The 13448-nt window shown below is 40.8% G+C and overlaps 1 protein-coding gene across 1 annotated transcript in view; it reads left to right on the top strand.

Moving 5' to 3' along the window:
- Nucleotides 1–3579: 3579 nt before the first annotated feature.
- Nucleotides 3580–13448, top strand: part of adamts9 (ADAM metallopeptidase with thrombospondin type 1 motif, 9) — a 13188-nt gene continuing 3319 nt past the window's right edge. Inside the window, exons 1-11 of the mRNA XM_051074610.1 lie at nt 3580–3948; nt 4275–4675; nt 6445–6607; nt 8260–8594; nt 9283–9366; nt 9472–9596; nt 9849–9889; nt 10052–10157; nt 11423–11569; nt 12246–12387; nt 12996–13100. Coding sequence (XP_050930567.1) covers nt 3852–3948; nt 4275–4675; nt 6445–6607; nt 8260–8594; nt 9283–9366; nt 9472–9596; nt 9849–9889; nt 10052–10157; nt 11423–11569; nt 12246–12387; nt 12996–13100 — 1746 coding nt within the window. The 5' untranslated portion in view covers nt 3580–3851. The remainder of the gene's footprint in view (nt 3949–4274; nt 4676–6444; nt 6608–8259; nt 8595–9282; nt 9367–9471; nt 9597–9848; nt 9890–10051; nt 10158–11422; nt 11570–12245; nt 12388–12995; nt 13101–13448) is intronic.

A 13448-nucleotide genomic window follows, 5' to 3' on the forward strand; every position in this document is an offset into this window, starting at 1 on the left:
CCACTTAAAGTTGTAGTCACTGCACATAAAAACACAGCCAAGGGGTGATTTCTCCCCACTGTTTTTACTTACCTGTGACCCCTTTGCTGTAAAAATGTTTTATGGAGAGTTCTGGGAAAAGGGACTATTTGTGAATGAAAGGTTGTATTTAAAGGGGCTTGTGACCCACAGCTGCCTGTGTTGATGTTTTAGGCTCTACCCAGAGGAAGAGTTTCCAAATAACAAGAGGAGCATGTGAAGAAAAGCAGCTCCTGTGCAAAGGTTAGCAGATTTTGGAGCCCTTCTCAGTGATTACGTAGGCTATCCTGGGTACCTCAAGTGTATGTAATTCATTATGACCAGTGATCTCAAATTCTAACATTTCAGTGACCCCTGAGAACATACCTAATTAGTTCCATCTTACTGGAAAATAAGTGCTAACTACTGCAAAGTGTCGGGTGGCCCTTGGATGTTTAGTATACGTTGAGGTTTTGAGAACAGCAAAACTCATGATTTTAAGAGTTAGTGTGAAATTTATTGAAATGTTGTTCCCTCTGAAAAGTGATTATAACTCTTTGCAGCACCACAGGCTCGCACATGTAATTCCCATAATCACAGAGGCGACAGAACGTTTTGGCTTGTTTTTGCTCTGTACAGATCCTGCGGGCAGACATCATGCATCTTTTTATTTTCAGATACCGCAGGCATTTCTTATGAGGCTTTTGTTTTAGGTATGCACCTGCAAATCCAAGTTAGCCTCTTTAATGGCGGTGCATGTGGATTGTACACAACAAATGAGTTGTAAAGTCATGTGCCAGCTGTTTGCATTTATCACCACATAAGGTCAGACGCCTACAGTGATGTGACTCTAAGCTGTGTGACGACATGGAGGCCAACTGAGAACAACTCAGGGCAGAAATGCTGGTGATGTTTATGCATTTGCGGAAATGTCCTGTGCTCTCTCTTATGTACTGTCTTACAATGATCACTGACAGATTTTAAGGCACATTTTCAAACAAATTGTTTTCTGCAAAATCAATTTTAAAATCTTATAGTAATTCCTAAGAACAGATCTTAATATTGCTATCATTATGGATGTGTTTTATGTCATAATATCCCATTAATCTGAATTTTGTTACCTCTCACTATAAAATCAGTATCAAATATGTTTTGGGTACGTACTATCATTAAGAACAAGACTGCCTTTTGTGAGAAATGTTTTCTTCTCACTAAGTTTTGAGAATAGCTCCAATAATAATAATAATGTGTTAATATATCTATTTGTTCACAATTTCAGACCCTCTTATTGAGGGTAATGCCTGCATGCACTGTTTGGATGGTGGAGGAGCAGATTTAAATCCACTGCTGTGTGTTTACCATTAATCTCTTAGCTGCCTCCTGCCTTGCACTGTTTCACTGTATTCTAAACTACAAGACTGTACAGACTGAATCGGGAAAATGAATTAGAGTCTACTGTGAGTACTAGTGATGAAGGGGAATGGAGTGTTGCAATATAGCTTCCGGCCAACAGCAGCAGCACTGACCGTAATACTGCAACAGTGCGTACTTCAATCAGTGAGCGAGGAAAAAAAAATAAAATTCCCCCGCCATCTTTAATTTCACATCGCCTCTTCGTTGACTGAGTAAGTCACGTTCTTATTACTTTGCACCTGCTTCATGTTGTTTTTTTCTTCATATTAATCGCTTCGAAAACTGCCTAGCCTATAGTGAGTTAGTATTTTCTTCTTTCTCTATCAAATAAGTAACTAAAACATGTTTACTCGGTGATACTGTACCATTATAACTGTGTCAGGTCATGGTCAAGTTGACAGCAACTTCACCAAGTGTTCCTAGTTTAAACCTAAAGTTTTATGTTCGCCTTTACTGCATGTTTAGCTGCCATGGTAGATATTAATTTCGAGGTTAAAAAGAGTGAAAAGCACTCCCAGCGTGTTTGGTGCTACAGCAGACCTGGACTTTACAGAGTCATCAGTTAAGTGGCTAAGAAGTGTGTAATATCACCTTAGAAAATAGTTAGCCCAAAAAATCTGGAAAATACTCACAGGGAGATTAAGTCTTTGTGTTGAGTATTAAAACCGAGAGGAATGCCTCTCTCTAGTCGTGCTCCAAAACAAGTCGCTGAAAAGGTGAGATTTATGCTTTTTAAAACCTTTACCAGGGCACAGGCTTTAAGAATGAAAATTACACAGTGCCATTGTAAGTGTTTTTTTGCTGGCTAAAGGGTTAGCTCGAAGTTCCAGCTTAGTTAAGTTAGTGTTACCAGAGCTGTTATTTTGCTGAGATATTTTGAAATCATCAAACAGTCAAATTCATTTATTATTATAGTATTTTTGTGGCAATATAGTGACAAGTGATCAAATATGGTATATATCAGCCTAGCCTGCTTTAATTTAAAGTATTATGTAAGGCTCATATAGTTGGGGTAGCTTAGCTTTATGTTTGGGCTAATATGTCATAGCTAAGCACAGGTGTAATCAATATCATTACTTAATGTCCTCATTTCATTTAAGTGAGCCAGTTCCAGTATCGTTAACAGTATTAATTGCACCTGTGCATTTCCTGTTATAAGTAAAAATCTAACATAGATAACTTAGTTTGGTAAGTCATTCAATCGTGCCCTGGTACTATAGTTAAGATTAATACTGTATTTTTAAAGCTGATACTGATATTTATACTTGAGTGTTTGAAAAATGGTATAATTATTTTTTTACATAACAGGATATTGTAGTGTTTTATTTAACTATTTGTTTAAAAACTGTTACTACAGTGTACAGCCAACTAAGTGGGATATTTCTGTCTGTGGCGATCTTATATCAGATGATTTATCTTGCTCCACTGAATATGCCTATTTGTAATATATTTGAGGAAGTTGTGTATTCTCTCTCTCTCTCTCTCTCTCTCTCTCTCTCTCTCTCTCTCTCTCTCTCTCTCTCTCTCTGTGTGTGTGTGTGTGTGTGTGTTGGGGGGCGGGGGGGTTTGCATGAATGGGGCACGAGGTAGACTGGATATCCCACTCTTTGATCCTCCACATTACAAAGGCACCTACAAAGGCTTCCATACAGCCTGTAGCAATTGTTCTGCTGAGGAGACTATAGCTCATAAAACCATTACCATTATCCCCACACAATACCTTTTACACCACCTACTTAAGACCTCAAATCACTGCTCTATATGACTACGGTGCATGCCAGTTTGCATTTTGTCACTCTGTGATCCCATGAACTTCTAAGTATACAGCCATGCCCTGAATATCTGGCTTGTGGCCCCAGGGCAGGCATTTCCTATATGGGCCCCACCTCACTGTCATGGTCACCAAACTACCGACCCCTCTAAAACTTGATTAACCTGAAGCTATTGAAAGTAATGAATGACCCCAGATATCTATGTACTCCATTAACGTAGTTATTTGGGACACTTTATGGTCATTAGGGCCTCTTATTGTCCAGCTCTGGTGACTGGCGTTAACTTAGTCATAGATCATATCATATCATCAAGTGGACATTATGTGACCACCCTTGTCTCTACAGTATATAACGGGAGTGGCTTCACTGTAGCACCAGTGTACCTTGCCTGGCTGATCCCGCCCCTAGTTGGGGAGAGAGCTGGTGCACAGCAGAGCCCATCGCAGTTGACTGTTTGAGCAGCAGTATGCATGTTCGCCAGGGACTCCGCGAAGCGCTCATGTCCCAGCAGTGTAGTACTTCACCGCCCAGAGATCATCTACTCAAGAGTCGAGGATAATAAAATTGGATGAGGCAGGCGGACCGTAGGCGGAAAGCCCGGAGTGACCGGAGGAATACAGTATTACTACAGGACCGCAGGCTGCCGCACTCCTCTGAACGTGGACAATCATGCATGTGCTCTTCTGGGGCTTGGGGTTCCTACTATTCCCTGATTTCTTGAATGTAGTCGCATCTACAGGGAGATTGCTTTTGAATTCAAGCACAGGTAAAGTATGCCGCTCTGACAACCCACCGCGTCCCCCCCCCCCCGTGGAGTTATTTTGTAACACCGAGGGCACAGAATGAATGAGTTTTGAATTCAGCCAAGCACATGACTTGCAGCGCTTTCTAGATACCTAAACTTCACTGAGTATCATTTCCTTGCAATGCTGTAAAAAACGTTTCTTTGTCAAGAAAGAAGACACTGATATCTAAATTATAATCTTTCGATTAACACACCTGGGCTCTTTGGTTTGCACTAATGCTCTTGGGCTGCTATTTTAACATTTATTGCATTATCATCATCATTATTATTCTGTCTTTATTTCCCAGTAAAAGAGGAGGTCGGCGCGTATGAGATTGTAACGCCGGTGCGAGTGAATGAAGCCGGTGACAAGTTTCCAACCAGTGTGCACTTCAAGAGGAAAAGACGAAGTTTGGACGAGAGTACCGGCAATACTACGGATCACTGGGCCTCGCCAAATATCCACTACAGGATATCTGCTTTCGGACAGAACTATCACCTCAACCTCACGCTGGATTCGGGATTTATCGCACCTTTCTACACTGTGACATTACTTGGAGTACCCCGAGGAGATAACATAACGGATTTTGCAACAGATGGGGAGGTGGAGGAGGAGGAGGAGGACACGGAGTTAAGGCACTGCTTCTATAAAGGACATGTAAATGCACAAGCAGAACACGCCGCGGTCATCAGTTTGTGCTCCGGACTGGTGAGTTTTTACGCACGGTTAGACCCGCCGTGCATGTGACGACTTTACGACCGGGTGTTTTACTTTTCCACCATGGGTGTTTAGGGGCCATTACTGCTTACACAAGGTTCTAAAGGCTGCCTTAGCATTGCCTTATTTATTTTTTGATTTTTTTGGGGGGAAATTCTGCGCAAACCTGCACGCCACCTGTTTTTTTTGTAGGCCTATTGATTGCGCAAATATGAAGCTTAACCAGTCACTCATTAATGCGCCTGTAAACATGTTTAGAACAGTGGACCAGCGCCTTTCTTAGACTGAAAAGTTATGTGAATATTTTGGACACAGTTAAGTGAGGCAGATTTTGGAGACAATTTAGGAAAAATACCCGAGACTGCATGACTTGATGAAGTTTATATTTGTTGTAGGATTCTATTCTGGGGCACTTCCAGAGTCTAAATAACTTTCTAAACTGTGCTGACTTGCGAGAATCCCAAGTTCGTTGCTTACACTCAAGTTTAATGAACACTCTTACTCCCATGCCTCTCTCTGGTCTCCCGGTAGTCGATAACGTCTTTACGCACGCGGGTACAGCGGGAGTATGGGTGGCACTGACGTCATCACCAATCGGTCCCACTCCCTGGCTTGCTGAAGCATGAGTTTTTGAGTGGAGCAAAAGTGCACTCTGAGTTTATACATAGAAACCACAATGAGGGGACTGTTATGAGTAAAGGGTCAGTTTGTTACCAAATGACAAATCACATTAAAATACTTTATAGCCTTTGCTTTAGGGAGTTGAGCTGATATTTATGGAGCATATCTTATTATTTATTTTAGACCTCTAAGGGCACATTTATTTTCAAACAGACAGTGCTGCTTGTGGCCACAATTGCATTTTATGTCTGTACAATCTAACTTAATGTGACACTTGTTTTCTTGCAGGGAAATGTATAGGGACAGTTTCTTTTGCCTTGCCAACTCCCCAGGTCACTCAAAGTGCAGGTCCTAGCCCAGAAATGGGAATAATATCATGATCAAGGGAATGTAAGCAGTAAGCTTCGTCTTTTTGCCCCCTTGCTGAAGAACCGTCTATGCTGCTGCAAATTTCTGCTCATATTGCAAAATTTCATGTTTCTCTTATGATAATTTTTGATTAGTAATTGTAATTCATTAGTAATTGTAAATATGACTTGTGCCAAATATTATTGTGCCAAACTTGTATCAGTCCTGCCATGACAATTCTCCACTGCTGATGAGCAGCAAGTCTAACGTGCTTGGCTTGGCATCTTATCTGTAACATCATGGCCCTCCATATTAGCTATTCACGCTAAACGTGACATGTGGAATACATATAGTAAGGCTTTCAGCATGCTTGCCAAGAACATGCAGTCTTACTGCTTTTCCTGATAGGCATCACAGGTTTCACTATAACCCTTTTCCCACTGTGTTGGGACCATTCTTACATGCATGCAAATTCACTTATTTCACCTTTCTCTCAAAGCTCTTGGGTCTCAGCATTGCTCATTTTCTCTGATGAGTAGTAAATGAGCCGCATTCCACTCTTGCTTGCTATAAACATTTTTTAAGTCAAACATTCATTTAATTGGAGTAGCATGGCAGCTTAGTGATTTAAAAAAAAAATCTTTGAGCTATATATTCCCCCTGGTCCTGTCTGTGTAGGTTTTGCAAGTTCTCTCCATGTATGGTTGATCCCTGAGTACGGAGTAAGCATTTACAGAAAAGAGATGGATGGATGAAGACTAACTGCTGTGCATTTTTTTCCTGCTATCCAGCTTGGCACTTTCAGGTCTCCAGAGGGGGAGTATTTTGTGGAGCCCCTACACAGCTATCAAGGTGAACACTATGAAGAGGAACATACAAAACCTCATATTGTATACAGGAAGAGTACACCCAAGAAACAAACATCTGGGGAGGACTCAGCTTGTGATACTTCAGGTATGGTTTGCTACATGATAGATATGCATGCATGCAGCTTACACAGATAAGGTCTTTACAAATTTGCGCACACATACATATAGAATACAAGCATACATAGATGTAACTTTGATGACTCTACACATAAGCTTGCAAACACAAATGTATACAAGGTCCTGTATGTGCAACCAGTGTTAATTCAGACGTCTGCTGACATAAATATCTTCTCCAGTCAACCCTCAAAGTCTTTCTACCTAACCAGCACACTCCTGCCTCTCAACATGGACCTCCCAGGGGATTTATTTGTAAAACAGTGCATTATGGTTGGGTCATATGTGTGTAAGTGGTTGAGTGGTTGAGTGTTTTCATGGGCACGTGTGGATTGTTGATAGAGAATTTGCTCTTTGTGCATCTCTACGTGCATGTGTTAGGTGACCTTCAATTAGTTCCCACAGACATAAGCGGGCTTAATTATTGCATGACCCCAAAGTCTCCACTGTCAGTAATAGCAGGAACATATTATGTAATAGTAACTGAACTTATTGAGCTATTACAGTAATTGTACCATGGTAGTAGAATCACCATAGAATTGTTTGTAGCTTTTCTTGTTAAAACAAGAAAAGCCATTGAGTTGTATGGATATTGAGGTAGATTTTAAAATACAAAGATTAAAAAGAAGAGCATGGCTCTGTATTGCTGGATCCTTTCTGTAAAATGACTGAAAATGGACACTAAAACAGTGAACAAGTCTGATTCAAATAGTATAATTCCATACATGCAGTTGTTCTGTACTATTTATTATATGGTAATAAAATCTCACTATGCAATTTGAACATGAGTAGGCTATAAATAGAAATGTAATGACTGAATTAAAGTGAAAGATCTCAGCTCACATATCATGTCATAGCCTGCACAGCCCAGTGCCTACAACTGCAGCACAGTAGTGAGGAAGCTCTCCAACTCTCACACAGGAAAAATCATTTGGAAGTTCACCCTTGTATCATCTCATCTCAGTTTACTGGCTGAACTTCCTGTTGACTCTTGTACTTCCTCTGCCTCTTTGATAAGAAAGTTTGATAGACCCACTGCCGTGAACATGCAGTGTAAATTGTGTAATAGCAAAGTGATGCCAACCTTAAACTGTCAAATAATCAAAACTAACAAAACACTGATGCATTGCTGGTGGTCCAGAAAGAGTGATTTGCACGTGCTAAGAAAAAAAAGAACAGCATTCAGCAGTTTTGTTGCCATGTCATGATTAAAATCAAGCTTAATTCCATTCACTGTTAAGAAGTTTTGCTGCCTTCTTTTGGTATGTGTGCTCCATTTTTTTTATGGCTGGGTGCCAGGTTTACCTAGCCTGAACTCTTTGCCCTCTTCTTTCTCTTTTTCTGAACAAGGAGGGAGAGAGAAAAAAGGCACTCCAGGCCATTTTCATTTGTCAGCCCACTCTTTGAGAAACAATAAACAAAAGAGAAAAAAGGGCAGCCAATACACCTCATGTTTCTCCATATTTAAAGACATAAACCACAACTTTAGCTTAATTGTAAACACAACCTCACGACAAACATTGATTTATACCTTGTCTATTTTTCTGAGTGAATGTATTTCCCATCAGTCTTGCATCTTTGTATATTTACACATGCTCCATTCCCTCTGGCTTCTCTCTCTAGGACACAAACACAGACATAAGAGGCACAAGCCGAAGAGAAGGGCAGTGGCTGGTGTGACCACTGTGTCCAATGCAGCTCCTGTGGTCAGCGCTGGTATATTCAGTGACGTGGAGTCACTGAGTTCTGGTCTGGCCAGCAATGCTTTACTCAGATCAGAGAGCAGTGCTAGCGCTAGACCATCAAATGATAGCAGTGGTGACTCAGGACCTCACAGAAGATCAAAACGCTTCCTCTCCTACCCGCGCTTTGTCGAAGTCATGCTGGTGGCCGACAGCAAAATGGTGGAACATCATGGCAGCAACCTACAGCACTACATACTCACATTAATGTCCATAGTAAGTTCTGCTCTGTCAAATGGCTTCATGGCTGCTAGTAGATTGGTTAGCTGGGAGATGGATGTGTGCTTTCAAGTGTGTATGTCTCTATCCCGGCACATATATGAACAGAGTAGCTGCATAATTGCGCACAGATGCACTAAATGTATGTACCTGCTCTGCTTTGCTGTTCATGCTGCAAGTAAGTGAGGCAGCCGTCGGAGGCGGGCCATGGGAGGGAAAAGGGCAGCTTAGGGCAGGGGTAAACACCACTTTCAAACGACCAGGGGGAAGAGAGGGCAGCTTGAGGGAGAGCCTGTCTGACAGCTTTGATGAATGTTAAAAAATAAGCTCAGGTATGTCACATAGACCACATAGGCCACTTCAAATACTAGCTTCTGCAGGCGTCTGGGGCCGACAGTCCTCAGGGGGAGGCTGAGATGACCTATATTCCGTTCTTGGCAAAGGCTGCTTTCTCCGCAGGGGCTTAGGCCATTATCAACTTGATCCTCCAATCAACCAAATTCCCCAGTACTTGCTTGGAACTGCAGGAAGGTGGTCCATGATAGAGTCAGAAAAAATCTATACTGTGTCACATTTTAGCTGGCTTCAGCTTAAATAAATGAAAATATTATAACATATTAAGCTAGTCTTACTTTCAGAATGTTTTCATTCAGAGGTTTGAGGTTGTTTTGTTTCCTTTACTCAGGTGTCTTCCATCTATAAGGACCCCAGCATTGGCAACTTGATTCACATTGTAATTGTAAAGTTAGTCATAATAAACAACGAGCTGGTAAGAATACTACATTTGCTTTAGACTTTATACTCACTAATAAGAATGTGATGGACATGCTTATCAGTTAAATGACATCTGTTATTATTTTTGTTTGTTTCTCAGGATGGTCCAGTCATTTCATTTAATGCACAGACCACTTTAAAGAACTTCTGCATTTGGCAGCAGAGTCAGAACATCCTGGATGACAACCACCATTCCCATCACGACACTGCCATCCTCATCACCCGGTACAAGATTTTAACAGATTCTCAAGTCCTCTAAATATCCAGTGAACCAAATGTTCCTGTAATAAGTACTGTATATAAATTCTGGGAGAATTAGTTGCATCAAAGGCTTGGATCAAATGGGGTCCAGATGCCCGATGAATGGAACTGCTGTTTAAAAGTGAATCTGAATAAGGAGAGTACCCTGAAGGTTGGGGAAATGCTCTTTTGTTTCGTGCTACTGACCATGACCTATTATCTCTGTCTTCACCACAGGCAGGACATCTGCAGAGCAAGAGATAAGTGTGACACCTTAGGTAAGTGTTTTTTTTGTTTTGTTTTGTTTTTAAGAGATAGGTTGATAGACCACCAAAACCAAAAACTCTTTCATACTTGATGTGTTGCTGATTATAATGATGCTAATGGAAAGCAGTGATGGCGTTAATCAGGAAAACTGAAGTGAGTCTGTTGTTGTTTAGGACTTGCAGAGTTGGGCACAGTGTGCGATCCATACAGGAGCTGCAGCATCAGTGAGGACAATGGACTCAGCACTGCTTTCACTATTGCTCATGAACTTGGCCATGTGTGAGTACAGCATGTCTTCACTGGTTGTTTACCTCAACTACTGTCATCACTCCTACTAAGTGAAAGTTTTGGCTTCAGTGAGATTTGGTAGAGTTTCAAAAGTCCTTCTAAGAGTCCACACATGCCTAACCAGTAGATTGAGATCAAGGAATCCTTGCATATTTGGAACACACAACAACTGTACATTCCTTTTTCCTTTCTCAGTATTTCTGATGCTTTTGTTTGTATCTGATCACATCTCTTGTTATTTTGCCTGTCTTTCATTTGGGAGGGAAAGAGAAAAAAGTCTGTTATTCAATTCTCAGAATTTAAGTAAAACCACTGGTTGCTGGCCACTGACCTTCAGTAAACTGCATTGTCCAAAGTCCTGAGCTAACCAGAGCTGAGGGGGGTTAGCCTGCTATACTGGCGACTGTTACAGACCTTAACAGCCCTCATCATCTCTAACAAATGCTCTTTCTAACCACTAAACAAAAGGTAGGACTGTTGAATTCCATGTTTATCCGCATCAAGCGATGATGACATGCTTGACGGCTGCTTAGTCCCCAGAGCTCAGTGTTACATGGTACCTGTCAGGTGGGGGGCTGAGCAGTCACAGGAAGGACTGTGTGTGTGTTTCTGTACCTGTCCACCACCAACCGGGATTGTATTTGTTCACCCTGCAGGAGCTTGAATGCTTCCCTTATACTCATTGTGCTCTGATTTTCACATCTAACTCTTGCTATATCTATTGCCCAATATTCGTATAATTTAATATTGTGCTGGTGTCTTTCCAAACTCCCCACAGGCAGGCAATATAAACACTCTGCATTAGTTTCAACTGCAACCTTGAATGAGTTTCCCAAAGCCAATAACCCAGTGACAGCGGAAATATAGAATCAGTGTTTACATTAAAAACATATGGTCAAGCAAATGAAATACATTAAGTACAAAAAACTACTACTTTTCAATTTGAGTCTTGTCTATGTCTGTCTGACATAAGTTATGTTATGTTGAACAGACATAGACAAGGTTGTTATGATAACATATTAAAACTTTGAAGACCTCGCCAGAAACAATATAGAGGCATTCCTCACCACGACACTGACTTTTGTTACATTTATTTCAGCCAAGCTGTGGTTTTTACTGAGCTGTACATTTGCGTCATATAAACTACAACCAGCAGAAATTATTATGAGAAAGCCTTTCTTTAAACCCTCCCAGCTTGTCTGTTAATGTAATATTTTGTATAATACCTGAGCATGTTTTTCTGCTTTCTCTGCTAGGTTCAACATGCCTCATGATGACAGTAACAAATGTAAGGAGGATGGAGTTAAAATTCAGCAACATGTGATGGCTCCCACGCTTAACTACAACACAAACCCTTGGATGTGGTCCAAGTGTAGCAGGAAGTACATCACAGAGTTCCTCGAGTATGTCATACTCTTTTCTTCAGCATTGTTCTGAACATGCATGGGGATTAGATCACGTAGACGATGTTTCTACTGTTCTGGAGTCAGCTCTGACAGCCCAAAATGAGATATTAGAATGATTAGGTAAACACAACCTCAAAAGCTCTGGCCAAATATCTTTTTAAAATGCTGAATTTAAGAACTGTATCAGAGAGATATCAAGAAAATGTTTCTGTAAACACATAAACACACACACAGAGTGGAGTTCATGCATATTGAAAGCAGTTTTCTGCAGTTTTAGGTGCAACAGCCAAACATTTTATCATTATTTCTCAGAGCTGTTGCGGCCTCTCGTCTCATCTCTTCCAAAGACTCCTCAAAAAACCAGGGAACATCTTCTGTAGGAAAGAATAAATGGGAGAATATCTGGCAACTATCCAGAATCCCTTTCCATAACCCCAACTATCCAAAGTTCTCCCTGCATTGCCCCACTCCCAACATCAATACCACTTACTACATATAGCTGACTGAATATAAAACAGAAACCTGTCAAGATACAGTGTAAGCAGTCTGTACAGTAGGGGCTCTAGATATGTACGAAAAAATGACCTCTCTGGCTGTACTGAGTGTGTTTTCTGTCTGTGTCTCTTGTTTTTCTCTTTTTTCTTTAAGTCATTTTATTTTTATTTCTTAATAGCACAGGATATGGCGAATGCTTGCTCGACGAGCCCGTTTCTAGGCCATACAGTCTGTCGCAGCAGCTGCCTGGGCGGATATACAATGTCAATAAACAGTGTGAATTGATATTTGGGCCGGGAACGCAGGTTGGCCCTTATATGGTGAGTGGAGTCTGTGTGTGAAGCTTAACTGTCACATTGCACATGTGGTTCTCCGAGAGAAGTTTGTTGTGTTGTGATTATGTGCTGCATAGTTCCTCAGCCGAAAACTTTATTTACTGTATTCACTGTATTTAACTTTTTAAATTTAATTTTAATTCTGTTAATATCTCCTTGAGACATGAATAGGAGGAAATATGGAATCAGGCTCTAATTGTCACATCAAACCATTGAGCTATTGTATATTTATCTTGCTAAAGTAATAGTGCTAGCTTTAAAGTAATAGTGCAGAAATGTCTCCAAAATATGTGTGACACCTGGCACTGTAAAAAAGGTAGGTAATGTTAGTGACTGGCTGAGAAACACCTGGCTAATGAGATTGCTGACGCAGCAAATTTAGTATATGGAGACACCTTCTGGCATAATGTTTGATAATGTGTGATAAATTGGATGTCTGCCAGCTTGAGTCCATACAAATAAGTTGTCTACAGGGGGGTTATTTAACATGACATTTATGTGCCCCGGTTTGTTCTGGTTGTCTAAAAGTTTTTTAGTCTGGAATCTCAGGGTTAACACTTAATGTATATGTCTCTGTGTGGTGTATTTATTAGACTCAGTGTCGAAGGCTGTGGTGTACCAGTCCAGAGGGTGCCCAGCAGGGATGCAGGACCCAGCACATGCCGTGGGCAGACGGCACTGACTGCTCCCCCGGAAAGGTTAGTGTCATGTGGAAATGAAGACTTTAAAAAATATATATAATAAAAAAAAATTGAAGCTTTTTGATACTCCATGGGAATGCCACATTTTTATCCATTACATTATGGTTTCATATGGTTCTATGTTATCATCTGACAATCCTCACCGCACTTCCTTGTTTTGATCTTTCAACTTTTCCAGTGACTCATGACCATTAAATTGTTCACAGGCTTTTTAATTCGAAGTGGAAAATGACAAAAGAAAACAAGTTTCTAAGCATTTGCCAAAAAATCAGCTCGCCATTGACACACGAGTAAACATTAGTAGTTGCACATGGTTTGCATGTAAGTAGGTGGCGTGAAGTTGTG

Source organism: Lates calcarifer, linkage group LG12 (assembly GCF_001640805.2).
Source record: "Lates calcarifer isolate ASB-BC8 linkage group LG12, TLL_Latcal_v3, whole genome shotgun sequence".
Lineage (NCBI taxonomy): Eukaryota > Metazoa > Chordata > Actinopteri > Centropomidae > Lates > Lates calcarifer.